This window comes from Camelus ferus, chromosome 16, assembly GCF_009834535.1.
Source record: "Camelus ferus isolate YT-003-E chromosome 16, BCGSAC_Cfer_1.0, whole genome shotgun sequence".
Classification (NCBI taxonomy): domain Eukaryota; kingdom Metazoa; phylum Chordata; class Mammalia; order Artiodactyla; family Camelidae; genus Camelus; species Camelus ferus.
In genome coordinates this window covers 18,576,400-18,604,006 of record NC_045711.1, presented here as the reverse complement: position 1 = coordinate 18,604,006, position 27,607 = coordinate 18,576,400, and the positions used below count along the sequence as shown (strand labels likewise).

The window sequence follows — 27,607 nt, the reverse complement described above, 5'->3', positions numbered from 1 at the left end:
TCGGAAGTCGACGCAGACGCTTCCGGGTCACGCGGTGCGACTCCGCAAGTCATGTGATGCCAAGATGGCGGCGCCGCGGTAGCTTATTCTCGGTTGTTGCGTCCGAGGAGCCTCGACGGTTTCTGTTCTCGGGCCGTCGGGGCCGCCACGCTTGTGTGGTCTTGCGGCGGCCCGTAGCCCCGCGTTGGGCACCCGCTCAGGCTGGGGCTGTTGCCGTCGCGGTGGGTTAGGGGGAGCGCCAGTGACCTCGCTGCAGGTGCTCTGCGCCGGCCGCGGTCGCCGGAGGAGGAGGAGAAGGGCAGCCGGCCTCCCTAGTCTTCCCGACCAGCGGAGTTCATGAGGCCTCCGAGGGCCCTGGAGGACTACAGTTCTGAGGGTCTTCGGGAATTTGAGTCCTCGGGTGTGTGACAGGCAGCTCGTACCCCCGAGGGCGCAAAGAAGACCGCAAGGAGTTTGCTTCCTCCTCCAGAGGCCTGGCTTCCCCGCGTTAGCTACATCCGCATTGTTTCCCACTTCCTCTCAATGCTCTCTCCGTATATCTGGAAATATGATCAGCGCCCCTGACGTGGTGGCCTTCACCAAAGAGGACGAGTACGAGGAGGAGCCTTACAATGAGCCGGCCCTGCCGGAGGAGTACTCCGTGCCGCTCTTTCCCTTCGCCAGCCAAGGAGCCAATCCGTGGTCCAAACTGTCCGGGGCCAAGTTCTCTCGGGACTTTATCCTTATTTCCGAGTTCTCTGAGCAGGTGGGACCCCAGCCCTTGCTGACCATCCCCAATGACACCAAAGTTTTTGGTACTTTCGATCTCAATTACTTCTCTTTGCGGATCATGTCCGTGGATTACCAGGCATCCTTCGTGGGCCATCCCCCTGGTTCTGCCTACCCCAAGCTGAACTTCGTGGAGGACTCCAAGGTCGTGCTGGGAGACTCCAAAGAGGGAGCCTTTGCCTATGTGCACCACCTCACCCTGTACGACCTGGAGGCCCGTGGCTTTGTTAGGCCCTTTTGCATGGCTTATATCTCGGCCGACCAGCACAAAATCATGCAGCAGTTCCAGGAGCTTTCTGCTGAATTTTCCAAAGCTTCAGAGTGCTTAAAAACAGGCAACAGGAAGGCATTTGCTGGGGAACTCGAGAAGAAACTGAAAGACTTGGATTACACCAGGACAGTGCTGCACATGGAAACGGAGATCCAGAAGAAAGCCAATGACAAAGGCTTTTACTCCTCTCAGGCCATCGAGAAAGCCAACGAGCTGGCCAGCGTGGAGAAGTCCATCATTGAACACCAGGACTTGCTGAAGCAGATCCGCTCATACCCTCGTCGGAAGTCCAAGGGGTCCGATTTGTGTTCCCGGGAGACAGAGTACACCCAGGACCGGCCCAGCCAGGCAGCCACTACCTCTGACCCTGAAGAGTCCGCTGACACAGACCGATACACCTGCAGACCTGCCTACACCCCGAAACTCATCAAAGCGAAGTCCACCAAGTGTTTTGACAAGAAGTTGAAAACCCTGGAGGAGCTCTGTGACACCTGACTATTTCACCCAGACGCTGGCTCAGCTCAGCCACATTGAGCGCATGTTCAGAGGAGACCTGTGCTACCTCCTGACCAGCCAGATCGACAGAGCCCTCCTGAAGCAGCAGCACGTGACCAACTTTCTCTTTGAAGACTTTGCAGAGGCTGACGACAGGGCGGTAGTGAGACAGGAGAGCGCACCCGCTGAGCCTAGCCAAGATAGGCCACCTTCGAGGTCTCTGGAGAAATGCCCAATTCCCCAGGTGTTAATTAGCGTGGGCTCCTACAGGTCCAGCGTGGAGTCTGTGCTGATCAAGATGGAGCAGGAGCTTGGTGATGAGGAGTACAAGGAAGTGGAGGGAACAGAATCGGGCAGTTTTGACCCCCAGGACAACTTGGACTGCCTGGACATGGACATGAAAGGGAGCATCAGCAGCGGTGAAAGCATTGAGGTTCTGGGCACCGAGAAGGCCACCTCTGTGCTGTCCAAGTCTGACAGCCTGGGCAGCCTGACGGTGCCCTTGAGCCCGCAGGTGGTCCGGAGCAAAGCAGTCAGCCACAGAACCATCAGCGAGGACAGTATTGAAGTCCTCAGCACCTGCCCTTCTGAGGCCCTCATCCCTGATGACTTTAAGGCCAGCTACCCAAGTGCCATTAACGAGGAAGAGTCATATGCGGACGACGGCAAGGGAGCCATCCACTTCCAGGTAGGCACCAGCCCGCCAGAGCCGGGGGAGGCCGAGGAGGGCAGCGTGGAAAACACACCGCTGCAGACAGATGCCTCCTGCTGCATTGGGAAGGAGACCGGGGGTCCGCAGGTGCCCCTCTCCTCTCCAGCCCTCACGCTCTCTGACGAGGAGGGGGTCGTGAGCACCCCCCCGCAGCGCTCCAGGCAGAAGGACCAGGGCTTCCACGTGGACTTCGCCATGGAAAACTCCAACCTTTCTTCCCGAGACCACAGTTCCGAAGGCTTCCCTGCCTATGAGCTGGACCCGAGCCACCTGCTGGCCAGCCAGGACGGCAGCAAGACCAGCCTGGACGACTACTCGGACAGCACCAGCTGTGTCAGCAGCGTCGCCTCCACCAGCTCGGACAGGATGCCCTCCTCCGCTCACCCCACCGGCCCCTCTTCCGAGAGGCATAAGAAGAGGGCTGGCCAGAACGCCCTAAAGTTCATCCGCCAGTACCCCTTTGCCCACCCGGCCATCTACTCCTTACTCAGCGGGAGGACACTTGTGGTCCTGGGGGAGGAAGAGGCCATGGTCAGGAAACTCGTGACAGCATTGTCCATCTTTGTCCCCAACTATGGCTGCTGTGCCAAACCTGTGAAGCACTGGGTCTCCTCTCCGCTGCATATTTCGGATTTTCAGAAGTGGAAGCTTATTGGCCTGCAGAGGTAATTGGTTCCGGGTGGTGGGGATGGGCCCTGGCCAGGTGGAGAGGAGGCTTCCGATGGATGTCCCTCTCAGGGAGGTTCACAGATCGGTGTGAGGGACCCGGAACCAGGAGGCCTGGCTTCCAGGCGGGCCCAGCACCTACCCACTGAGTCGCTTTTGGGAAATCATTCCCAGTCCCGGGCCCACGTCCCGCTCCGTCTCTCGAGGGCTGCAGTTCCTCAGTTAATGCCAGCCCTGGTCTGTGCCCTACTGTGTCAGAATGAATTGGAAGAATTTTTTTAAATCATGGCTGCCCGAGGTCTGCTGGCCTCCTGGTGGGTGAATCGCTGGTCAGCAGCCATTTGCCGAACTCCTCAGGGTAATCCCTGATCCTCCAGGAGACCTGGTCTAGAGGGTGTTGTTGGGGGCTGCTTCCTGAGGCTGGACACTCTAGCCTCCTTCCCTCGCCGAATGAACTGTCTGCCTGCCTCCAACGTGCCGGGCGCAGTACGGGGTATGGTCCTGAGCCGCCACACTGGTCAGTGGCAGGCTGAGGTGATTGTGCTGTCCTGAGCACAACTCCCTCTGCCTCCACAGTGACCCACGGGGTAGGCTAGGGACCGTTCTCTACCTCACGAATGAGGTTCGGAAGGTAAGGGGCTGGACCAAGGCCAGAGCAGGAAGGCAGAAGAGCAGGGAGGGGTTTGGGGCTCAGGGAGGCTGGATGGGTCTGACATGGGCGTGAGCCAGTACAGGAGGGAGGGCGGGTGTTCCGGGCAGAGCAGACAGGCCCTCGATTTTGCGGCCCTGTGGAAAGCTTGGCATGGCTGCAAGGGAGTCACCGGGAAGCCACAGTTAGGGCCTCAGAGGCCAGCAGGAGGCGAGTTGTTGGGGCCTCGTGGGTCTTCCCGGGCTCTCCCCTTGGTCGTGGGGGGTGAGGAGGGTCTGAATGTGGTGATGGGCAGAGAGTGGCCACTGGGCTGGGCTTCCCTCCTGGGCTCCTGTCTCCTGACGTGTGTGTGTGTGTGTGTGTTTCAGAGCCGTGTCCCCCGCTGGCACCGGCGCCCTGCATGCCCTGAGCCGCTACAGCCGCTACACGAGCGTTCTGGACCTGGACAGGAAGACGCTGCGCTGCCCCCTGTACAGAGGCACCCTGGTGCCGCGGCTGGCGGACCGCCGCACCCACATCCGGCGGGGCAGCACCTACTACATGCATGTGCAGAGCGTGCTTGCCCAGCTGTGCGCCAAGGCCTTCCTCTACACCTTCTGCCACCACCTGCACCTGCCCACCCGTGGCCGGGAGGCAGAGGCAGCAGCCGCCAGCCGCCAGGCCAGCTTCCTGCAGCTGAGCCTGGGCCTGGTGAACGAAGACGTCAAGGTGGTCCAGTACCTGGCCGAGCTGCTGAGGCTGCACTACACACAGGAGCACCCCGGGGCCATTCAGCCCACGCTCAGGTTTGACTACGTCCCCAGCTTTCTGTACAAGATCTGAGGTTGGTCCCGGCCACTATGACCAAGACCTGTGATTCAGAGTCTGGGGAGGAGTGGCATGACCAGCGGGGTCCTCTCAGCCGTGTGGACTTCAGGCAGCAGCAGGGAGGAAACCAAGAGGGCAGCCCTGGGTCCCAGGTGGCTCCGGGGGTTGTGGGGGCTGGCCCCCGGAGGTGCCTGGAAGGATGGTGACAGTCTCCGCCCCCCGGAGAGGAGCAGCCTGGGGTAGGCGGGGGCTCCCGGCTGCCCAGGGACGGGGAGCCAGGGCAGGATGCCTCGATGGTGCACTGTGGTACAAGAAGGCGGGGCCGCCTGGGAGGACTGCGTGGGCCACCGGCCACTCCTCTGAGCACTCGGGACACAGCTATTCACTGAAAGATTTCGTGGAACAGCCATCGCCTCGTTCAGACCCCAGTGGCGCCCTCTGCTCAGCGTCACAGAGCAACCATCCCCGGGGGCCCTGAGCGAGTGAGGTGCAGGGAGAAAGTGCAGCCGGGCCCCACGGCCACAGGGAGAGCGCAGAGCCCTGTCCTGTTCTTGCTTTCTCACCAAGCACCCTTGGCTGGGCCTTGGAAGTCGCTCCAAGTCGCTTGGGGTCAGCAGGAGTGACCAGAGTCCCCATTTGTCAGAACTGCTCTCGGGGTGGGGAGCCAGGGGCCATGAGATGTCCCCCCATGAGAGCTAGGAGGAGCTGGCAGGCTCCCAGCCCTTCCCCCAGCTTTTGTGGCCAGAGTCTTTACACCTTAGTCTCGGAGAGGGTCCGTAGACGTGCTGGAGCCCAGCAGGGGTCACCCGAGTCCTCACCCACAGCAAACCTTTGCAACCACTTCACTACCTCGAGGGCTCTCATGGGTATGGCGGCAGCTGGATTCTGGTCGGCCTGCTGGGCTGGGATTTTCTCCGGGAAGGCTGCATGTGGCCAATTTCGTGATCTGCCTTGGGGAGGCCATGCCAGCCTGGGGTGCACGCAGCTCACAGGAGCTCCCTTGGCCCCCACTGAGTCCACCTCCCCCTCTGAAGGAGCTGCTCCCCAGTTCACCCACCAGGACCCCCCCACGTCCCCTTCACAGTGACGCTGGTGTGCAGATGGACGGTTTCTTGCAATCTGGGAAACTCCGTACTTTTTTTTCTTAAGCTGTTTTTCTCTAGGGAGAATGCTTAGTACTCCTGCTTTTTAATTTGTTCCCCCAAATTGTGATAAAACAGACCTGAACCAGCCACAGTGGTTGCTCCCAAGCACGTGTGCACGTCTGCGGGGCCTGGGTCCACGTCAGTGGGGTCCTGCCGTCTGCTCTGTGGCACAGCACAGCGTCCGGAGGGCGCAGAGAGCCCTGGCGCGCTGGGAAGCTTTGCGTTGTGCCACCCGTGCAGCCCTTCCCTGCCTGGGCTTCTGGTCGGGGTCCCCATTCCCGTCGGAGGGTGTGACCGAGCCTGGTCTGTGGCAGTGCTGCTGCTTCCGTCTCCTTGGCGTCGCATGTTTGTCCGCAGAGGCATTTCCAGGGACATGCTGGCAGCTTCTGAACGGGCAGTGTGCGCCGGCGTGAAGGCTGCCCTCCTCTGTCACCCACCGTCCAGTTCAGATGCTGCTCTGCTTTCTAAGTAGGGGGCTGATGGCTGCCTGCTTGGGCTCCAGGGGCACGAGCTTGTGACATCTTATCTCGGAGGGAAGAGCGGCCCTTGGGGCCAAAAGCCCAGATGGAAGTGATCACTGGGCTGCCAGCCCGGACTCTGCAGGTGACACCTCTCACCTGGGAAGTTGGAAAAGGCTGAGAGTCAGGCACACGTCCACTCTGAGGACTTTGTGCGGAAGCTTCGCCTCGGATGGTCAGGAGGCCCCGAGGACGCTGGGGTGAGAGCAGAACAGACTGCCATGGGGTGGCCACAGAGGGCACTCAGGAGCCTCTCTGAGAGCTGTTCCTTCACTGAGTCGAGTTGGCCTCACTGACTAGCGGTTGAATTCCCGCATGGAAATTTTGGTCAAAACCTTAACTTTGCAGTGTGGCAGTTTTGAAGGACTGCTTGATACCCCACGTGCGTCTCCTCAAAGGGGTCCTGAAGGAGGACCAGCCCTGGGCCCACTGGGCAGACAGCCGCCTGGCCCTGCCGCTTTGAGGGCGGGGCCCACCAGAAGACCCCGGCGCGTCTGCTGCCCAGGTGCTGGGCCGGCAGCAGGCCACTGTCCCCGGGAGTCTTCACTGCAGGTTTTCCTCACGTCACAGGCCAGCAAGCGTCTGAACACATCAAACCCTCGCAGACAGCAGAGGACCTGCGCGCCTCGTTACTTCTTTCCGTCCTGAGGGTCGCGCTGAAGGCGTAGACACCCAAATTTTGAGGTTTGTTCCACTTCCTGCTCACTTCCTGCCCTCCCCCCTCTGAAAGCAGGTCCAGGTAAGGCCAGGTCAAGAAGAGCCCGCTCGGACAAGCGATTCTGCAGCAGTGATCTCCAGCTTAGAGATCAGCCAAAACCCTTCACAGCACCCGGGTCCTGGGGCCTTGCTCCCTGAGTGGAACCCGGGTTTTAGAAGCGGACTTTTCCCCGATGCACTGCACCAGCTGAAGTTACACACGGTGCACCAGGGACCAGAAATAGGCCGTGAATGGCTCTCCTGTCTTCCCCACCTAGGTTTAATTGTTTCGGACCAGTTGCTATGTTCACAGCGTCATAGACTTCACGCCTAAACAAGCAACAACCCCACTTCAGGTCCTCCGAGGGCCGGTGGCTCCTGCCCAGGCCAGGGCCCCGCAGCTCGCGCCCCTGGAGGCCGCTTAGCCTGGAGGCCGGCGCCTGCACGCGTGCCGCCCACTCCTGCCAGCACCGGGCGTGTGCCTGTCTCCCGGCCTCCTGTCGCCCCCTGGCCAGCTTCTCACGTTGCTGCCTGCGCTGTCTGCACAGGTGGCGGCCCTCCTCAGCCCCCGGGGGCGCCAGTCCCCCAAGCCAGCGATCACATTTTACCTGCTATCTTCCTAGAGGCTCAAGAAAGTGCCTTGGTTCGTGCTTTGAGGCAAACCAGTGAGCTTTCTGGCTTTTCCCCAGCACTCATGGACATTGGCCACACTGGACTCTTCAAGGGAGAGATGGCACCAACAGACTGAGAAAGGAGTGGCTGATGGGGCCTCAGCACACCCAGCTTTCCCGAGCCCATCCCCCTGCGTGCCAGCCGCCTCTGGCCCTGCGGTTATGGTTGGGGTGTGGCTGTGGCGGGCGGGGGGCTGGGAGCGCTTTGTAGTGAATTAAGCTGCTGGTTTGTGCCCGGCCTCCTGGGAGTGACTGTTTGGCTCCCGGGCTCCCACCTGGCAAGGCTCCAGCGAGGAGCAAGGCCCGCAGCGCCAGGCGCAGCTGCGCCGGACTTTGACCAGAGGAATGCCAGACAGGTGGTGTGAGGAGAGTACTTTTAAAGAAATTAATTTATTTGAGTTAAGCTATTTTTGAAACACAAAAGTCGGTTGTATTTTTTAAAGCTATCATTCTTGTAGATGTTCCGTGGTTAAAATTTGTGCATATTACAAACGGTCGTGTTTTGCACTTCAGCTTTATGAAAAATAAATTTCTGTGGGAAGGTGACGTCTGGCTTCCCGACTACAGAGGAGGTGGGGGTGGGCACCTCGCACTGGGCAGGAAGCCCCCGGCTGACGTGCACAGAGCCCCCGGCTCGCCCACCTGTCTTGGGGTCTGGGGCAGGGGACTGCATGTGTCCCCAGGTGCGGAGAGAGGGACTCCCAGCGAGCTGGGTGGCACCTGGAATAGACTTTGTAACTTGGGATTCAGATCAAAGGCACATGGCAGAAGGGTCAGGACTTTCCTACCTCAATTGCAATGGTCGTTAATTCAGCCCCCCTTTGGGGAACAGCTGTCAACATGTGGCTTTTACAAGCTCAACTTTGTTCCTTATCTGCCGTGGCGAGTCTGGAGGAAGCCCAGGGACTCTTAAGAGCAGAGTGAGTAACATTACTGGAACCTTCCCAGTAGCTCTGCTCTGCTCTACAGTCTAGATAATTAAGGTTGAATGGCTAAATTGTATTTCATTTTTCCAGAGTAACCATATATATGTAGCAGTGAGAAAATGAGGTTCAAATTTAAACTCCCTAATAACTTAACCCAGAATTACTAACAATGAGCCTTAAATTTTGACTTGTGAAGACGGTAACGTAGCAAAGTCGAAAAAAAGCCCCTCGGAGGGCTGGAGGGAGCTGACCATCCGTGTGGCGCCCCAGAATGGCACTGGGCCCTTGGACGTCAGCTCTAGAAGTCAGGCAGGCCGGGCAGAGGAAAGAGGGAGGCAAAGCTCTCCACCTCTGCCCGGAGAGCCCCCAGGGCCCGCCGGTGCGCCTCTTCCCCCGCCAGCTTCTCCGTGAACTCCTTCAGGGTGGCCCTGCCTCCCACGGCATCCTGGATTTGCAGGGTCAGTTGTATCCCTGTGCAGGCAAGAGACAAGCCAGTCCCCGGACCCTCCTGCCCGCGTGCCCTCGGCACTCCCCCAGACCTGCTTCCTAGATGCCCCTCGCATGGGCAGGATGAGCCGCCACCCCAGACCCCACGGTTTGCAGTGACGGTTCTGGCCTGGCCCAGTGCTCGGCCTGGAGCAGGGCCGTCCTCCAGCCCAGCCGCTCGGTCCTGAGTGGGGCCCTGCATACACGACCCGGCACAGCCAGCATCCACACCCCTCCCCTTACCTTTGTGAATAAACTGGGCGACTTTTCGGAAATCTTCTTCTAAAAGTCCCCGGGACGTCAGCGCAGGGGTCCCCAGCCGCAGCCCGCTGGGCCGCAGTGCACTTTTGTCACCTACAAGAGTAACAGGCCATCTGGGCCTCAGCCACCTCACCACTGCCCACCGTGCGCCAGGGAGGGGCACTCAGTCCAAAGGCACAGCCGGTCCCACTGCAGGCAGGAGCAGGCCCACGTGGGCTGCTCTACTTCAGACAGTAAGGAAGTCACCCTCTGCCACGCAGATCCTGTTCCGTCGATGAGGCCAGCGTCTGTCCAGGTTCGAGGTGCGTTGCCCGCATCTTACTTGCGACCCACTGAGAAATCCAGCCGGTTTTCCAGAGGCGGCCGCCTCACCTTCAGGTGCCCTCTCACCTCTGAGCACTTGATCTCAGCCTCCCCTCTCCACCACCCAGGGTCGGAGCCGCATGGGAGAGGGGCAGCTGGGAGAGCCACGGCCCAGCTGCCGTCCACTGTGAGGTCTGCCCCAGATCATCTGATGTCTGTCCCCAGAGCCATGTCACCGTCGGCCAAGAGGAGCATGACAGAAAGGCATGGAAGAGAGGACCAAGGAGGCCCACCTGGGCACGTGTTCTTGTTGCAGGCAATGGAACAGGCTTCCAGCACCTTCTCGGCCCTGCCGCCATCCGTGCCTTTGGATCGGAGGTCCACGAGGATCAGATGGTTGTCAGAACCACCTGGAAACCGGGTTGGACATGTGGGAATACAGAATCTCCTCCAAAGAAACAGGGGTGGGGTGCAGGGGACTACACCAGATGAGGTCAGGAAGGTGACCCCCAGCACACGTCCTGGAAGGCTTCCATCACCTGCTAATGACCAGGTGCCCCAGGGCCTGAGAGTCTGAGAGGAAGGAGTAGTTCAAAAAGGGTACCTGGGGATGCGGATGGGCCGTGAGGCTGAGGGAAAGCGGCCAGCCCAGGCCGCCCACCGCCACCTGCCCACACACCAGGGGCCAGGCAGTGCCTGGGAGCCTGTCGGGTGACAGCATCACTTGGGAATGTCCCCCACTGCCTCTAAACTGATCCTCAAGGCTCCCTCCAAGGCGGCCTCAGAGCGGCAGGCAGTGGGCGTTCCACAGGGTAACCACCACGGACGTGGGGGGGGCACTGCCAGCCCGCGGCGCGTTTTATCCCTCATCCCGCAAGGGTGATGGTATCTTCATAGTGATGCAGATGAGGGTGCAGAAGGTACAGGAACTTTCCAGAATGGCCAGAGGCCATCCAGGAATCTTCCGAGCACCTGACCTTCACTTTGAACTCCCGCTATCCCAGGTGTTGCCTCGGGTGACGGCTGCAACTTAAGAGGTGCACGTGGGCTGAGCCGACCTGGCTCTGGACCCACCGTGCACCCTCAGCCACGAGGCTTTGGTCAGGCAGCTCAGCGCTTGGGGACCTCAGGCGGCCATTTGCAAAATAAGACCAGTAACTCGCAAGGCTGTCGTGAGGTGAGTAAGGTCGTGCAGACAGCACTTGGCCAGAGCCGGGCACGATGCGGGGTCCACCACCTCTGCTTCCGCCGCCCACGGCGTGGGCCCGGGAGCTCAGGAAGCGGCTGGGCCCCAGGGAGCAGCACCGGCTGCCAGGGCTGCTGCGTGGCGCCCACAGTGAGACGGAGCTTGGCCTGCGTCCCTGTGACACTAAGCCTGCTTCCCAAACCAGCATTCCCCGGGTGCTGGTTAGAGACGCACACCCTCCCCCGCACACAGGGCCACTGCTGCCAGGGAAACGCTGCCTTAACTGTGACCTGTGGTGACCCCCAGGTCGGGCCTCACCTGAGAAGCCCACCTCACTCGGGGTCGCTCAGGTCCCCATCCAGTGTTGCACCTGACCCGAGGTGGCTGCGGACATTCCGAGGGACAGAGTTCTCCTGCCCCCGCCCCCCACCGCTGCGCTGTGACTGCTGGTGCCTGACTCGCCCTCCTCGGGGGCCCCTTTCAGAAAGCTGGCCAGTGACGGTGGTCCCACAGGTGGGGACAGAGGGCAGCCACCATCACCCTTGTCTGTGGTCCAGCCACGGAGATACTGTGCATGGAAGGGGGCCGAGGGCCTCGCTGACGCCTCTGAGGTGGTCCCGACTCCCCCGTGGCTGCAGCCACACCCCGACAGAATGGGTGAGGCTCACGCAGCCCCAGGGAGTAGGGCTGCCTCCCGGGCTGGGTCCCTGTCGTACCTGTGACCACCTTGTAGCCCAGTCCCATCAAAGTCTCGGCCAGCGCCCTGCAGTTGGCCACCAACTGGCGCTGGTAGACTCTGAATTCCGGAGTCATGGCCTGCTTCAGAGCCACGGCGACCCCTGGGAGGGAGGGGTAAGACGTCAGGACAGGGTCCAAAGGCAGCAACACTCAGTTTCATCCAGCCTCCTTGCTTCCCAGGGTCACCGAGGGGGTGGGTGACACTCCCTCCCAGGTGACGTATTTTAGCCCTGCAGTCACCCGGCTCCACCTCCAGCACGAAGTCTATGCTGGTGCAGTTACCACGGAGGAGCTGTCCCCAGGATGGACCTCACATCCTTGTTAAGCCCAATGGGTGTGAGGGACACAGCTACCCCCTGCTGCTGCTCAGATGCCCAGTCACGCAGCGTGCGCTCCACTCATCTGCTGCCCTGTTCTGTCCCCAGGGCAGCCTGAAGGGGCACAGACGATGGAGGAGGAGGCAGAGCGTGTGCCGAGTCCCAGCACAGGAGCCCGGTCTGTGTGGAAGGGCTGGAAGGGGGCCCATCCGCTGCCCAGAGGTCCCTGCTCTGTTGTCAGGCCCTTCCTCGTGGCTTCCCAGGGCCGCTGCACGGGAGGCCTGGCCCCACCCAGTGCAGGAGCCGCCCCTCTCTGTTCCTTCTCTCCCTGGTAGCGTCTCCAAGACGGGAAGCGGGCCACGGGGCGAGCCACAGGGGAGGCCCGCTGGAGCGCGTGGGCCAGGGCTCCGGCTGGGCGGGCAACACGTTACCCGCGATGGCGTGGTTGTGGGGGCCACCCTGCAGGCCCGGGAACACCGCGGAGTTGATGAGCGGCTCCAGGTTATACTGAGTCTCTCTGCCTGTCTTGGGATCCACGCTGCGCACTCCTGGGTGAAGGGAGACGTCAGACGGCCGCCCCCGCTGTCCCCCGCCTGGGCTTCTTCCTCCCTGGACTCAGACCCAGCCGGCCCCCCCTCCTAGAGGCGAGGCTGGTCAGAAACGCTGCAGAGCAGACGGGGTGCCGGCTTCTGGAGGGTGGACCACCGTCCACGGACGAAAGGACAAACTTCTCCCTCCTCTGAGGCTGGAACAGACTACGCCGGGGCATGTTTCCTCAGAGGAGCGCCCAAGAGGGTAGCCTTCCCCGGGGACGCCCTCCAACTCCAAGGAGGCGGGGAAGGAGCTTCCTTTCCGAGAAGAAGATAATGCACCAGCCTCTCTGCCGTGAGCCAGGGCTTCCCCTAGGGCATCACTTAATCCTCACTTCGGCCAGCGGCCAGTGGCCAGCGGGAGGGGCGGGTACTGCTACAAGGCCCTTGCTCAGCAGGTGAGGAGACGGCACAGAGAGGCTGCGTGGCTGGCCCAGGGTCACACAGAGCATCTGGGGCGAGGCTGCCTGCCTCAGAAGCCGTAAACCAGCTAAGGAAGGGCCCCGAGAAGCCAAGCGGGCCACAGGGCCTGGGTGAGGAGACCCCGCGGGGGATGAAGAGAAATCGGTCACCAGGGGCTACTCCCTCCCTGACGCTAGGCTGCTGGGCCCTGGGGCCCTCAGCTCCGGAGCGGGACTCCCAGGGAAGGGGAGCACCACACGCGAGCTGAGCTGTTGCTGGAAGGAGAAATTCCTCACTAAGTGACACCGTGGTAGAGATCTGCACCTCAGCGTCTCACAGTCTGACTACTGTGGATCCTTCTCTAAAAACATGCTGTAGTAAGTTCCCCAGAACAACGCCATGCCGCGAGGCCGCCCGGAGCCCCCGGCCACCTGCGCACACCTTCCTGTCACCCCGTGGGGTCCTCTCCCGGGGAGGAAAGATGGCACAGGACGCCGGCACCAGCACGTTGTCCCTCCTCCTCCTCCCCCTACCCAGGACCCGGGGGGCTGCGCTCAGGGCTTCCTTCCAGATCCCTTCCCTGAGGCCTGTTGCTGCCCCTGCCAAGGAGTTCTTGAAGGGACCCCAACACCCCCGGGGTCCCTGGTCAGTCTCTCTGGCTCCCTCGATGGAGTGTGAGCCCCACGGAGGAGGGCCCCGCCCACACCCAGCTGCCCACCTTTCCTGTAGAAGATCATGCCGGCGCGGCAGCCCCTCAGGGTCTTGTGTGTGGTGGTGGACACCACGTGGCAGTGCTCGAAGGGGGAGGGCACCACGCCGGCCGCCACCAGCCCGCTGATGTGTGCCATGTCGGCCATGAGATACGCCCCATTGTCGTCTGCGATCTTCCGCAGCCGGGCGTAGTCCAGGTTCCGGGAATAGCAGCTGGTTCCTGAGGCGGCAGAGGTGACACGGGTGAGAGCCACTCACGGCCAGTGGCTGGCTCAAGCACAGGGCTGCCTCGGGTGGGCGCATTTGCAAGCTGGCCTGTCCCCCTCTGAGACCTCCGAGAACAGAAAGGAGGGACCCCTGCAAAACGTCTCTGTGCAAAGGCGACTCTCTGCTCTGCCCCAGCCGTTACACCCTAACTAGTCGGTTAACACGTCCAGATGCTTCTCAAGAGCAGCCTAGATCCGCTGTGGCAAACAGGACACTTGGCCTGAGACGAAAGGATGCACTTAGACCCCAGCAGCTCAGCGCCCACAGCAGAGACCAGCAGGGAGCGAGGGTGGTGTGGGGGCAGGGCCAGGTCCTCGATCTGTACGAGGCGCGGGGTCTGCTGAGTGCTGTGCGCTCCTCACCTGCGATGATCAGCTTTGGGTGGAAGAGGCGGGCATTCTCCTCCAGCTGGTCATAGTTGATGTAGCCGGTGTCCGGGTTCACCTGCAGGACGTCATGGAGACTGCGGCCCTGGCTGCTTCCCCCAGCTGCACCAGCTGTCCTCCCGCCTGGACCCTGAGCCGCCAAGGACAGGGGGCCTCCCTCCACCTGCCCAAAGCTGCTGGCTCCCCTCGGCACAAAACCAGAGGAGACAAGCCCGATGGGGACCAGAGGGCGAGGCGGTGCACAGGTGGTGAGACAACTGGCCCAGGTGCTGGGTCCCGGGGAAGGGGCCCTGCTCCCGCCCCACTGCAGAGTAAGCCAGGGCGGACAGCACGCGGCACACGTGCGGTGCCAGGGTGCCGCCACCCCATGCCACTTCCAGTCCAGGCTCGACGAGGCAAGAAGAAACAGAATCACGGGGACCTGAAGGCACACCAACACTGAATGTGCACCTGCGTGGGCTGGATGCTGGCGTGAGCCCTGAGACCCCGTGAGTGGACACAGGGCCCCGGATACGGGCTCAAAAAACAGAAGTCAGCTATGTTTGTGCACGTAAGCAGCGAAAAGGGGAAAATGAAATTCCAACAATGTATTGCACTAGTCTCAAAACCTGCAAACTGCTGAACAAAAGATGTGCAAGACCTCTGCACAAAGCACTACTGAAAGCAATTTAAACACACCTAAAAAGTGATGTAATGAAGGCACATGTGTGTGCGCGGGACAGACAAGCTGGTGGACAGAACAGCCCAGACGCAGAAGCTCCTGTGCTAGAGGCCACCCGCTGGGGGCACAGGGCCACTGCAGGGAGGGAGGTCTTTGGGAAACAGCACTCGGCCAGGTGGCCGCCCACCTGGAAGCAAACATCACCTGGACACCAACCCCACCGCACACTCAGAAGCCCAACCCCAGTGGACCGCAGATCCACCTGCAGCGTGTGGAACACACAACCTCTCCTCCTCTCTTTTCTGGAAACACGTTTCTTAGTAAGTTCAGTTAATTGAAGTCGTGTTACAGCACACGTGCCGGGGATGTAAACAACCTAGGGGTCATCATGGGGAAATGTTAGGGGCATGGGGCCCCCGGAGAGGAGGTGTGAGAAGCCCTGCGTGCTGAAGCCCCTGCTCAGGGAGGTAGGGGGAGGGTCCAGGTTTGGGGGGCACCCTTTCCACATGGGAAAGTGCCCACAACTCAGCACAGTTAACCCAGGCTTGTGTGCAAGGCTGCAGGGGCCGGGACACCGTCTGGACAGGCTGCAGGGCTGTCTGGCATTTGGTTTGGGGCTTTGTTTGCAGGCCGTGAACTGGTCTGAACTTGGCAAAGAAACTGGTGACTTTATGACAAATCAGCAGCTGGGGGCGTGCACGGGGCTGAGCACGCACAGGTCCTAGGTTCAATCCCAGCCTCCTTGCTAATCAAGCAAGAAAGTAAACCTGGTTACCACTCCCTAAAAAACGGGGTAAGTTAAAATTTAAAAAAGAGATTAAAAAAAGAAAATCAACAGCTGACCCACTGTAAAAAAAAAAAAAATGGATGTAGTTCTGTAAGTTTTTAAAAAGACGTAATCACCCCCCAAACCTGCTACTCCCTCCCTCCACATTTTGCTTTGTAAACTTGCGGGATTTTTTTTTAAAGGTTTTAGTTTTTGATCTTGAAAATTCAGCAATAAGGGGGGAGGGTACAGCTCAGGGGTAGAGCATGTAGTCAGCATGCGCGAGGTCCTGGGCGCCCTCCCCAGGCCCTCCATTAAGTAAATAAATAAACCTAATTACCTCCCCCCTCAAAAATAAAACAAAACTTTTTTTAAAAAAGGAAAAGAAAAATTCAGCAATGAAACAGCTCCTGGAAGGATTCCCAGGCATCTGTAACAAACTGTGGAGGGCCTGGGGTGGGGGCCGGGGGAGGGCACAGAAGGTTCGAGGTGCTGTTTCTCCCCAGACAGAGGAAATGCCTGGCCCTGGTGGGCCGGCTGCCAGAGGGTGAGGGTCCCTCGGGCAGCACAGGGGCCGGGCGGGGACACAGCCAGGTGGGCAGAGGAGGGGCCGCGGCAGCTGCGGCTGGAGGCCAGTCAGGTCTGTGTCCTCCTCCCCGACCAGCAAGGCTGGTGCCCACTGTGCCCCCGTGCGTCTCCCCACGCCTCAGCTCGGCCCCTGGCGCTCCGTCCCCGGCGTGCCCCGAACGCCTGAGGGGACCCCAGGGCAGGGAACTGACCAGCAGTGAAGGGGCCCCTGAGGTGCCCCGGGAGCCACACTGCTTATCCCTGGGGCCCAGCCAGCCCTGCAGGCCCCTGAGGAAGGGGCCCTTGAGCCACAGAGAGATGCTCTCACCTTGTAGGGCATAGACTCGAAAAAGATGGACGTGGCGGAGATCTTCTTCTTGTCCGTCATGAACCCGTGGGTCAGGTGGCCCCCGTCGGGCAGGTCCAGGCCCATGATGCGGCCGTGGGGCTCTACCAGCGCGGTGTACACGGCGAAGTTCGCGGGGGAGCCTGGAGCGGGCGGAGCGGAGGCAGCGCCGTCACTCCCGCCCATGGGGCAGCAGCAGGACTGGGGCGGCCAGGGCAGGCCCGGCCGGAGGGGACATTCAGAGACGGGGGCTGCCGGGGGGTGCGCACGTGCAGCTGAGGCAATGGGGCAAGACCCTGGGCCCCCGGGGCTGAGCTCACAGTCATTTACGGGGCGTCCTCCTCAGGACTCCGCGCGGTGGCCGCCGGCCGCGGGAGGCGGCGGGAAGGCGCTGCCGGGCCCGCCTTACCTGAGTAGGGCTGGACGTTGACGCCCCAGCACCGGGGGTCCAGCCCATAGAGCTGCAGCGCTCGCTTCTGACAGAGGACCTCCAGCTCGTCGATGAACTCAGTCCCGCCGTAGTACCTGCGGGAAGGCGGGGAGCTGGCCCACCGCGGCCCAGGCTCTGTGCTCAGGGCAGAGGCCGCAAGCTTCGGGGGGGCCAAGGAGCGCGGGCCAGACCGCGCACCTGGTCCCACGGGACACCCTGTCAGTGCCCAGCAGCCACGCCTCCCGTCTGGAACGACGTCCTGACACGTGTTCCCAGGACGGACCTGAGGATGCCGTCACTGTGCGGCAGGCCAGTCACAGCTCTGACCCCTTGTCCAGGCGCCCAGGGGAGTCAACCCACAGGAGAGGGCGGAACGGTGTTTGCCAGGGGCTGGGGGTGGTGGTGGGGTTACTGGGATTTTTTTTAGCATTTCTCATAAAATTGAATTTTTTGTTTAATAGTTATATACCTAAATTTACCACATTTTAAAAAATTATTAGTATTCTAATAGTCATAGCATCCTGATCCAGAAGAAGTTTTTAACACTTAGGCCTTGTGGCCACGAAACGCTTTAAACGTTTTTACCCTATATACATTTTTTGATTATAGTTAAAAAAAAAACACGTAACAGAAAACTTGCCATCTTAACCATTTGAAGCTCAGCAGTGCTACAGCGACAGGTACAGTCACGTCGTTGTGTGAAAGTCTCCAGAGCTTTTTCATCTTGCAAAACGGAAACTCTGTGCCACCAAACTCCTCACCACTCCCCGCCACTCTCTTTTCTGCTCGGACAACTCCAGGTACCTCATTTAAGAGGAATCACACAGTCTTTGTCTTCTGGGGACGGGCTGATTTCGTTTAGCACAATGTCCTCAAGGCTGACCTATGTCGGAGTGTGTTCAGGATTTCCTTCCTTTTTAAGGCTACAGGACGTTCTGCTGATGGACAGACCACATTTTGTTTATCTATTCACCACCACGGACATGTGGCTGCTGTGAGTAACACTGCAATGAGCATGGGTGTGCAAATATGCGTTTGAGGTCTGGCTTTCAACTCTACTGGATAGACAACCTGGAAGTGGGATTGCGGGATCATACGGTCATTCTATTTTAAGTTTTTGAGGGACCATGCAGCCCACAGGGGCTGCACCAGTTTTCATTCCCACCAGCAGTGCACAGGGTTCCAGTTTCTCCCCATCCCCACCCACACGGGTCCTTTTCTGTTTTCTCATCATCCTAGCGGGCGTGAGGTGCTGTCTCATCGTGAGTCTGATCTGCTTTTCCCTGATGGTCAGTGATGAACGTCTTTTGTGTGCTGCTGGCCGGAGTTGCATTCAGTGGGGACAGAGCTCTGTCTCTGCAAGATGAGAGAGCTCTGGACATGGAGGGCAGTGAAACTCACACAGATCATGAGTCTGCTTAATGCCGTGGAACTCGGCACTTAGAATGGGACCTGTTGTGTTAAGCAGATTTTACCGCAATAAAGAAGCGAGGGGCATGAGAGGTCTTCACCCACAACTCATCCAACGCCAGGTGTGTGGGGTTTTCCTCACACCAGCCAGTTCTGACAGTCCCTGCCGTCCTGCCGCTCACTCCAACTCTGACCGAGCTCCGCGGAGTCAGTGCCAGACCTGCAGGTGAGGGGCTCAGCCCCATGGGGGCCCTCCCTCAGAGGCCAGTCCGTGAGTACCAGGTCCCCGGGTGACCCGCCCTTCCGTGTGACAGGCTCGGGGGGCCCAGGACACCCCTCTCGGGTTGGTACCCTCTGGAACGGCTCACAGCACTCGGGGAGGTGGGGGGTGCTTTACTTGCTAATGCTGGTTAATCATAAAGGACACAACTCAGACCAGTGCAAGAGATGCTCTGGGCAGAGAGGATGGGGGGCTGGGAGCTTCCACGCCCTCCCTGGGCACCGCCCTCCCTGCACCCCGATGTGTTCACCGAACCCCACTGCTTAGGTTTTTATGGAGGTTTTGTTGTGAGGTGTGATTGATAAAATCACCGGCCAGTGTGACTAACTCAGCCTCCAGCCCTGTCATTCGGCTACCAGCCTCCACCCTGAAGCCACCAAGGGTCACCACTGAACACATACTCAGGTTTGGACGAAAGGGCTCATTACGAGCCAAGATGCTCGAGGGATTTGGAAGCTGTGTCTGGAACGGGAGAAAGACCAACCCCCTCCTACGATTGACAATACCCAGGGGCTCCACTGAGTTGCACGATTTACTTGAGTGGATTGAACAGCGTGGACATGAAACCTTAATACGACTGTGATAAAAAAAATAAAAACGAGAACTTTGTTTTTCAGTTTGTATCTGGCAGTCACCGAGGCTAGATCAGTAATTCTTTCAAACTCTGACCACTAGTAACATCCCCAAAGGTAAACTGCCCATTACTGAGAAAATACAAAAGTGGGAATGGGTACATCACCCTTAAAAACTCTTTTAACGTGAACAAAGGAGTTAATTATCTACGCACTCATTTAAGGTTTTAACGACAGTCTTATTTGGTTCAGGGAGGTAAGTGAAAACCACAGAACAGGTCTCGTAGCCGGAAGTTCCCTTCTGCCTCGTGTCCTCGGCTGCACGGCCCCCTCGGCTGTCCCGTGACCCCCCACTCTACCCCGCCGCGGGCCTGTGAGTGACATTCTGTTCTGGGCAAGGGATTCGGAAGCCTGGTTCCGGCCTGGGATCCAAGCCACACTCCTCAGGTCGACCTCACCTACAACGAGCAAGTGCCCCTCACTTGTGTCACTGTCACGGGAACAGAGCCAGGGTTGGGGGTGCCGCTGGTGGTTCCGGCGCCCTCAGCCTCTGCACCTCACCTCTCCAGGTGCACCAAAGCATTTCCTACAAGATCAGCTAGAAATGCCCCCACCCTGGGAATCGGAGGAGAGCGCGTGGGAGAGCCGGGGGCCTGGCCGGTTCCCAGAGCGCCTGTGGGTTCGGCCCCTCGCTTTGCCGCGTCAGAGGACACCACCTACCTCTGGCCGGGATACCCCTCCGAGTACTTGTTATTTAAGCAAGAACCCAGGGCCTCCAGGACAGCTCGGCTGGCGAAGTTCTCCGAGGCGATCAGCTCCAGCCCGACCCGCTGCCGGTGACTCTCCTTCCTGATGATGTCGTAGACCTGGCGAGGAGGAGACCGGCGCTGAGCACCTGCATGCTTTACTTCAACGCTTTGCTCCGACGGAGGCAGTCACCGAGGACGGAGACGAGACACTCAGAGGCGCCCATCCTGCCCCTCGGAGGGAAGCGCCGCCCAGACGACCAGACCAAGACGGCCCCACAGCCCCGAAGCGGGGTGGGGGGGGGTCTTCCTTGAGATTTCAGCCTCTGGTAAGGAACTGACAGAAGAAAGTGAATTACGGGAAACAAAGTGACTGGCGGGAAGACACTCTTTAAACCACGTGTCTCACCAAGCTTGAAAACTGCAGCCCGTCCTGGTATTTTCATGCCTACGTTTCACCAGGTTTTCCCTCCGTGAACCTCGCTCCTTGCTCCTCTTCCTTAAAATAAAAGACGGACAGACAAGCCCACAGAGACAGGAGGCAGCCCAGTGGCTGCCCAGGGCTAGCAGTCTGGGGGATGGATGGGGGTGACTGCTAGTGGGTTTGAGGTTTCTTTTCAGAGGGATGAAGAATGTTCTAAAAGTGACTGCGCACACTGCAAACCACCGAGCCACGTGTTTTAAGATGAGTGTCCTGTGTGGTAAGTGCACTCACTTACCTCACATACAAAGCTGCTACAAAAACACATTAATAAAAGATGCTTCTAGACATACTCCTCTGACCTGTGAGGAAGGGTCAAACCTCAGCGCCCAAGCCCTCCCCCTTTCCTCCGGAGACGACCCACAGCCCCACCTCCTCGTCGCTGTCCTTCAGGGGCTGTGCCAGCATCTTGCTGTGCGAGGACCACAGGTCGGCATCCCAGGGGGCCCCGTTGACTGGAGTCGCCATCGTGCTGCTCTGAAGGTGCCTAAAAACGGGAAACTTCCAACATTAAACTCAGTCAAAGCTCATTGCATCGCCACCCACTGGTCCCTGCGTTGCTGAAGTACAGACACGTGTTAGCCATGCGCTCAGACCCGCTCGGAGGCCGCAAGGACACAGAGCCACCTGTGAACCGCCGGGTCCCTGCCGAGCGTGAGGCCCGGCCCAGCCCCCAGGCAGCCTGGCATCCCCCTTCCCAGCTGAACTCCTGGCTGCGGCCCCCACTAAGCCAGGTTCCCTGAAGGCAAGGACTGAGGGCAACTTCCCTCAGTGCCCGGCACGGCCACACAGGAAGCATCTTAGCTGAGCACTATGGACTCAGACCCCCACCCGCGCTCTACAGACCCAGCGTCTGGGCGGCCAGGGCGGCAGGTACAGCACGTGCTGGCCGGAGCCCCAGCCCGCCACCAGGACCACAGGGCAGATGCGCAAGTCTGAACCTGTCATCACTAAAGTACAGCGGACTGGAAGAGCGTGTTTAGCATACGTTCCTCCGAAGAACGAGAATGTGTGCCCAGTGGTGTTTCTGCTAATGTGAAAGCTTCAGTTTTGCTGAAGCTGACTCCTTCAGTCGACCGTCGGCAGCTTTTCACAGCTTTTTGCATTGGCTGAGTTTTCATTTCAAGCTCATTCCCCGGACAACGACTTACAAGGCCGTTCCCAGCGGTGGGACTGGGAACCCCGAGTGGGCCACTGGCCCGATCCCACCTTCCTGAGGCTTCCGGGGAGACAGACGAGCGAGAAACAGGGCAAGTGCCCTGACAGAGGATGGGTAACCAAGGAAGGTGCACGAAGACAAGAGCTGTGGGCAGGGCTCACTCTGGACGCCCAGCAGAGAAAGGGCCGGTCTTGGCGAGGGAGCCCGCCTCCCTGCAGCACTGGAGATAAGGAGCATGTGTACCGGTCTCCGCTCCTAAAAATGTCATGACTTCCTGGGTGACGGGAGTGTCTCCTGTTCTAATGAGGCGACTCCGGGGTGCTTCACAGACGGCAGCCGTCACCAGGAGGACCAGGCTGTGACGAGAAGCTGGAATTGGCAGCCCCCTGCCCACAGCTCCTCCAGAGAGGACAGAGGGCTGGGAATGGAGTCAACGGTCCATCCTGCCTGGTCAGGGGGCCTCCATGAGACCCCAGCAGCACGGGGTGCGGGGCGTCCAGGTGGGCGAGCACGTCCACCCTGAGAGGTGACGCAGCCCAGCTCCACGGGGGCCCCCAGACCTCGCCGCGCGCACCTGTGCCCTTTATCACACCCTTAACAAACCGGGGAGCAGAAGTAAGTGCTGCCCTGAGCTCTGTGAGCTGCTCCAGACCACGCGCAGATCCGGGGACGTCGCGGGAGCCTCCTGTTTGCAGTCAAGACGGACAGACGTTGTGGGTCACCCAGTACTTGCGACTGGCATGTGAAGGAGGGGGTGGTGCTGTCTGTGGGACTGAACACCTAACCTGTGGGGTCTGTGCTAGGCCTGGTTCCGGCCAGAATTGAAGGGAACTGCAGAGCACCCAGCTGGCGTCGCAGAACTGCTGGGGGAAGGAAACCCACCCGTCTGGTGTCAGAAGTCGGGGGAGTTAAGGGGAGGCACAGCGGGAAGAGGGCGGCTTTTCCCACACAGGTGCACAAATATGCCATTAAACAAAACAGCCCAACAGTCCCAAACCACAGCGGTCCTCCTTAATCTCTGGAGGAGCTAGAGAAAAGAAACTGCCAGGAATCTTTAACCAGGAAATTCCTAACTGGGGCTTTCAGAGCAGCTGTGACTTCAACACAGGCACAGCGTGATCAGAAGTACAGCAACTCCTACAAAATGCAAACCAGCAGTAAGTGCCAGGACTCAAAGGCCACCGCGCGGGGGCCACGCCCACAGCCCTTCAGAGGTGGGGAGACGTGTGAGTGGTCTGGGCGCCCTGCCCACCGCTTCCTCGAACTCAAGAACGGCCAACACACGATGGGTGGCCAACCCACAGGAAAGACACCAGAGCCTAAACAAGCCCTCTGGTCCTAGGATCTCAAAGAGAAAAGCTGCTTTTAAGTTCTGACTGCTCAAGGTTAACAGGCTTCAAAGGCGACAAGCAACACAGAGCAAGTATTTCTCAACCACCAAATAACTGAAGTTCATTTGGAACCCCCCCCTGGGACAGTCAGGTCTACAGTCATTCCACGAGAAGCACACAGGTCCACCGGGCTCTGGAAAAACAAGGCCTCTGCCTCCACCTGTGTCTCACTCGGTCCACCTGCTGCCCTTTGCCCTCACTGCAAATCCTGTCCTTTCCCTCCTGGGCAGGAGTCCCCTCTGCCAGCCGCAGGGTCACCCTGCTCTCGCTGCCACCCCGCAGAGTTTTCCACCCTGTGTTCTCAGACCAAGCCACCCTCCCACAGAATCTAATCCACAGTCAAATCCACACGCAACTTGAATCCTAAGCTTTTTTTAAATCATGGAAGAAGTTTCAATTCTTTATTCAAACAAGGAGTTCAAGGTTCTTTTGTCTCGTTCCGCTTAAGTCAGTTGCATCTATTACAGACACAATCTATTATATCTGTTAAGTCAGCCGAATCCATTACATCCTGGGGAACCTGAATTACAGTAAGACAGACAAAGATCCTCAGCCTGTGCTTAATAAGATCAAAGGGAAGCTTGTCATTTTTCGCTAATGATGTATTTAGGGAAGACATTTAGCACCTTTTCTCAGTGCCTGGAGGTTGGCTGGAAAACAGTACGCACTGAACTTCTCACCTTTTTTATGAACTATGATAAAATATACATAACATAAAATTTACTATTTTAACCATGATTAAGTTGCACAATTCAGGGGCACGAAATACACTCACGTTGGTCAACCATCCCCGCCACCCACCTCCAGAACTTCCTCGTCTTTTCATCTTCCCAAACCGAGACCCCCTCCCCAGTGAACACTCTCCACTCCCTCCTCCAGCCCCGGGGAAACAGCTATTCTAGTTTCTGCCTCTACGAATTTGACCATTTCAGGTACCTCACGTGAATGAAGTCACACAGCATTTGTCCTTCAGTGTCTGGCTTACTCGCTTGGCATAGTCTTTAAAGTTCATCGGTGTTGGAGCATGTGTCAGAACCTCCTTCCTTTTTAAGGCTGGATAACATTCCACTGCATGAACAGACCACATTGCGTCCATCCTTTGCTGACACTCGGGCTGCTCCCACCTCTTGGCTATTGGGAGGAAAGCCGCTATGAACCTGGGGGCACAGATGCCAAGTCCCTGCTTCCAGTTCTTCTGGGTGCAGACCCGGGAGTGGAATTGCTGGGCCAGACTGGAATTCTATGTTTAATTCAAAATAAGCGTTGGATGTTTCGGAGCTTTACTTCACTGCTGTTAGCCTACAATGGGTTCATTCATCCCTTCAGCGAATACTCACGAGTAACTTCTCTGTCCCAGGCACTGAGCTAGGACAAGACCCAGGCCCTGCACTTCGGAGAAACAGGCTATCAAAAAGTAAACGAGAAACACACGAGATAATAATACGTGGGTGGCAGGCATCTCTAGACCGGCCATGAACCGTGCCCCAGCTGAGACCTGAACAGTGGGAAGAGATGCCAGGGCAAGAGCAAGCGCCAAGTGCGAAGGCCCTGAAGTGGGAAGTTTGACTCGTCCAGGGTCGGAAGTCAGGGAAAACACCGAGGCACAGGAGATGCGACTCGAGGGCCCAGGGGGGCAGGGGTGGGAGAATGGGTTCTCACCTTGAAGGCGTGTGTTCCGCAAATTTCAAACTGTGTTCCAGAAACTCTGGCCTTAGGTTATTTCTCAGTCCACCTGTTTAAGAACTAACTGAAACTAACAACTAGACACACCCACGTAGAGAAAAGGAGCGAGTTTCCTTAAGTAAGAGCAGGCAGACCTCTCACAGGCCCGGCTGGACCCCTCCCCTTCCCCACGTCCCAGCAGTGAAGCCCGCTGCAGGGCCAGCCTGCGGGGTTCAGTCCCCCCTCCCCACTTCCCAGTGTGCGGCCCCAGCTGCTGACACCTCTGTTTTTTCAGTCTTCTTATAAATGGCACAGAGATGAGGACTGCTCTGAGCTGGGCGGGCATTACACGAGGTACCAGGCGTGGAACACCAGACAGGGCCAGGCACAGGGGAGCTGCTCAGAGCTCAGCAGCTCCTATGCTGTTAGAGAAGCCTGGGGACCTTGGGGCCGTGTTTATTACCATTCAGTAACCCCAGCTGAACACCCCAGGGAGCCACAGCTCACTCATTAACACTGCTGGTGCTTCTGCTGGGCAAGTATCACTCCCGTGCGGCACCATCCTCACCCTAACCCCAGGGAAACAGATCCGCTACGTGAATTCACTTGCCAGGGTTCCCAGCCTCCCCAAGCCCCCAGATCTTCCCTGGGCCTCTGTCCACAAGTGGAGCCAGCCAGGAGCCTCCTGAGGGAACCACCGTGTGCCTGTCTCACACACACGCTGTGTCTCCTGCTTTCCAGAGGAGGTCACTGAGGCTCAGAAGCCAAGTGGCCTAGTCATAGAACCGTCGGAGTCCTTTAGTTCCGAAGCCCTTCTCCGTGACACTGTCCTAAATAAAAGCACAGTCTCCTATCTCCACTGCATGTTCCTTCAAGTAAAAAATTTTGATTCCATAAGAACCTGAACTGGTGTTTCCAGTCGGCCACCTCTGCCCAACCCAGGCACATGTTTGTGTTGGCCTCCGCTGACCAAGGGTCCTTCAGCTTCCTGGACCTCGACGCACAGGCACCATGCCCAGAGCCCCACAGGACGGCGCCTGTCTCCGAGGGCGGGCGAGGGAGAGCGGAGGACAGGCGCAGCCAGGCCGCAGGGCGACCTGCACGTGCAGCGGGCCACCTCGGCCCTCCTCTCCGAGCCTCACCTTCCTCGCCTGCGAATTGGGCTACCGGACGGCACTCGAGCCCGGCTCGGCCGTGAGGATCCTGGGGCGAGGAGGGGCGCTGCGCTGACGCCTGCAACGCTGCACGAGGAGAGGCCGGGCGCACAGCGGCCGCTCGCAGCTGCAACCGAGGCCGAGGCGCCGCTCCCCACGCACCCGCCTGGACCCGCGGCCGCGCGCTCAGCCCAGGCGCTGGCAAGGCGCCCCGCGCTCACCTGGTCCCGCTTCTCGGAGCCGCGAGGAACGCGCAGCCCCGACGCCTCGACTCCCGCGCTGCAGCCGGCGACACTGGAGTCCGAGAGCCGCCGCCACGTGACCCGCGCGCCAGGCCCGCCCCGGGGCCCGGCGCGCCCCGCCCCGGCCCATCCCCGTCCCGCCCCCGGGGCGCCCCGTCCGAGCGGTCCTCCCGACGAGCCCCGCCCCCGGAGGCGCGCGCGCGCTGCGGGCCGGACCCCGCCCAGCTCGGCCGCGCGGGGCCGCGCGCTCCTGCGCCAGGGGCCCCGGGGGGTGGCCCGCCGGGGCTGCGAGCCCGGGGCGGGGCCTTGGCCGGAGACGACGGGTTAAAGGTGAATTGTGTAGTTTACGCCTGACTTCTGCGTTGTCCCAGGACAGGTTAGCAGAGTGGTTACTTGAGAGGGACAAGCGTGGGTCCCAACTCCGACACACTTACTCTGTGCGTGTGGAATCCTGTACCAGTCACTTCACTTTTGAGTTTCATCTTTCTCATCTTTCAGTTGGAGGTAAATCTACCTGCCTGGCAGGGCTGCGGTCGTGCCTGACACACAGCAGGGCTCAATAAGCCTTCGCCATTGTTAAGAAGAATAAAACCAAGGGGCCGCAGACACAGGGAGAGAGCTGACGGAGGCGCTCTCGCGGACGGAAGCCTGGCTTTTGGGCTTCCCTGTTTGTCTCTGTGTTGTCGGATGTCTTGCTAAGTCAATTCAACCAGAGCCCACCCCCACCCCCACCCCACCCCCCATCTTCCGCGTCTGCTTGGCTTCCTCATCCTCTGCCGTCCTCCGCGACGTCTGAGCACCCAGGCCTGGTCAGTGTAGCCAGAACTCCCTGACCCCTGAGGTTCCCTCTTAGTAATTCTCCACCACCAGCCCCATCCTGCACCTTGGCCATAAATTCCCACTGCCCCTGCTGGACCCGGCGTTGGACACAACCTGTCTCCGCAGCTGCAAGACTGCACGGCAGTGGTCCCTGCACCTATTGAAATAGTCTTCGCCCCACCCTGAATAACGTCTGCCTTACTGTGTCACTGAATTTTTTTTCCTTCAATAGTTCCTGATCCTTCCAGGCCTCAGTTTGTCTACAACACCTTACCTCCTACAATGTCAAGCAATTTCCAAAATGTTGCAACAAATGTGGTGAAAGTGACAGTTAATGGTTCAAAGCTGATTCAGAGAATTCCAGGGAGAGACCATGAGAGAGTAGGGGCCATAAGAAGTCGGAGAGGAAGCACGGTTGTTTCCAGGAGTCACACGCTGCAATACCTGTAAAGTTAACCCTTGAACAATGTGTAGGGGAGGTGCTGGAGTCACAGCCGATTCGGGGAGAGGAGGGTCCACATCAGAGAGTAGGTCAAAATATTGCCTGCCCAGGGAGTGATGGCCCGAACATGTAGCTACCCATGCAGAGTGGATGCTAACCGATCAGGAGAGGCCACAGAGGCCAGTGAGAGCGGACACCAGCTAGAAACAAGGACCTCCAAACCAGTGCAGACTGGCTTTGTCGGCCTTGATTCTGCCACAAAGGCACATAGAGGCATGCTAAGTGGATGTACTGTGTGGCCTGGAGTAAGGCGCTTGACCTCTCTGAGCTCTCATCAAGTCCACTTTGGGCTCCTCTCACTCTTCCTCTGCCTCCCTCTAGGCGTTGGGCTCTCCAGACACCCTACACACTCACCTCAGACCAGCTCCTCCACCCACAAGGCTGAGTTGAGCATCTGGGTGAAGGGTCACATGTGTGGGAAGAGGAGACATGAATCCTGGGGTGGGGA

At 59.2% G+C, this 27,607-nt stretch overlaps 2 protein-coding genes across 4 annotated transcripts; one reads left to right on the top strand and one right to left on the bottom strand.

The window, feature by feature from the left end:
• The first annotated feature begins 31 nt into the window (after window positions 1–31).
• SMCR8 (SMCR8-C9orf72 complex subunit) lies at window positions 32–7,944 on the top strand. The gene is given in 3 exon segments (XM_006175622.3): window positions 32–1,531; window positions 1,533–2,911; window positions 3,930–7,944. Coding segments are annotated over 3 exon segments (2,817 nt in total). The 5' UTR covers window positions 32–547; the 3' UTR covers window positions 4,384–7,944.
• SHMT1 (serine hydroxymethyltransferase 1) lies at window positions 7,770–25,974 on the bottom strand. 3 transcript variants are annotated; one of them, XM_032498987.1, is made up of 13 exons: window positions 25,818–25,949; window positions 25,585–25,683; window positions 20,603–20,717; window positions 19,724–19,869; window positions 16,721–16,836; window positions 16,294–16,454; window positions 13,948–14,029; window positions 13,326–13,538; window positions 12,047–12,163; window positions 11,277–11,399; window positions 9,668–9,784; window positions 9,054–9,164; window positions 7,770–8,795 (listed from the first exon to the last, which is right to left on the bottom strand). In XM_032498987.1, the coding sequence occupies exons 3-13, from the start codon at window positions 20,696–20,698 to the stop codon at window positions 8,623–8,625; spliced, it is 1,455 nt and encodes a 484-aa protein (XP_032354878.1). In that variant the 5' UTR covers window positions 20,699–20,717; window positions 25,585–25,683; window positions 25,818–25,949; the 3' UTR covers window positions 7,770–8,622. The 3 variants fall into 3 exon arrangements, with proteins under 3 accessions (XP_032354878.1, XP_006175682.2, XP_032354877.1); XM_006175620.3 differs by lacking the exons at window positions 25,585–25,683; window positions 25,818–25,949 and adding exons at window positions 23,717–23,848; window positions 23,938–24,564; XM_032498986.1 differs by lacking the exon at window positions 25,585–25,683 and having other exon boundaries at window positions 25,818–25,974.
• Window positions 25,975–27,607: the final 1,633 nt, after the last annotated feature.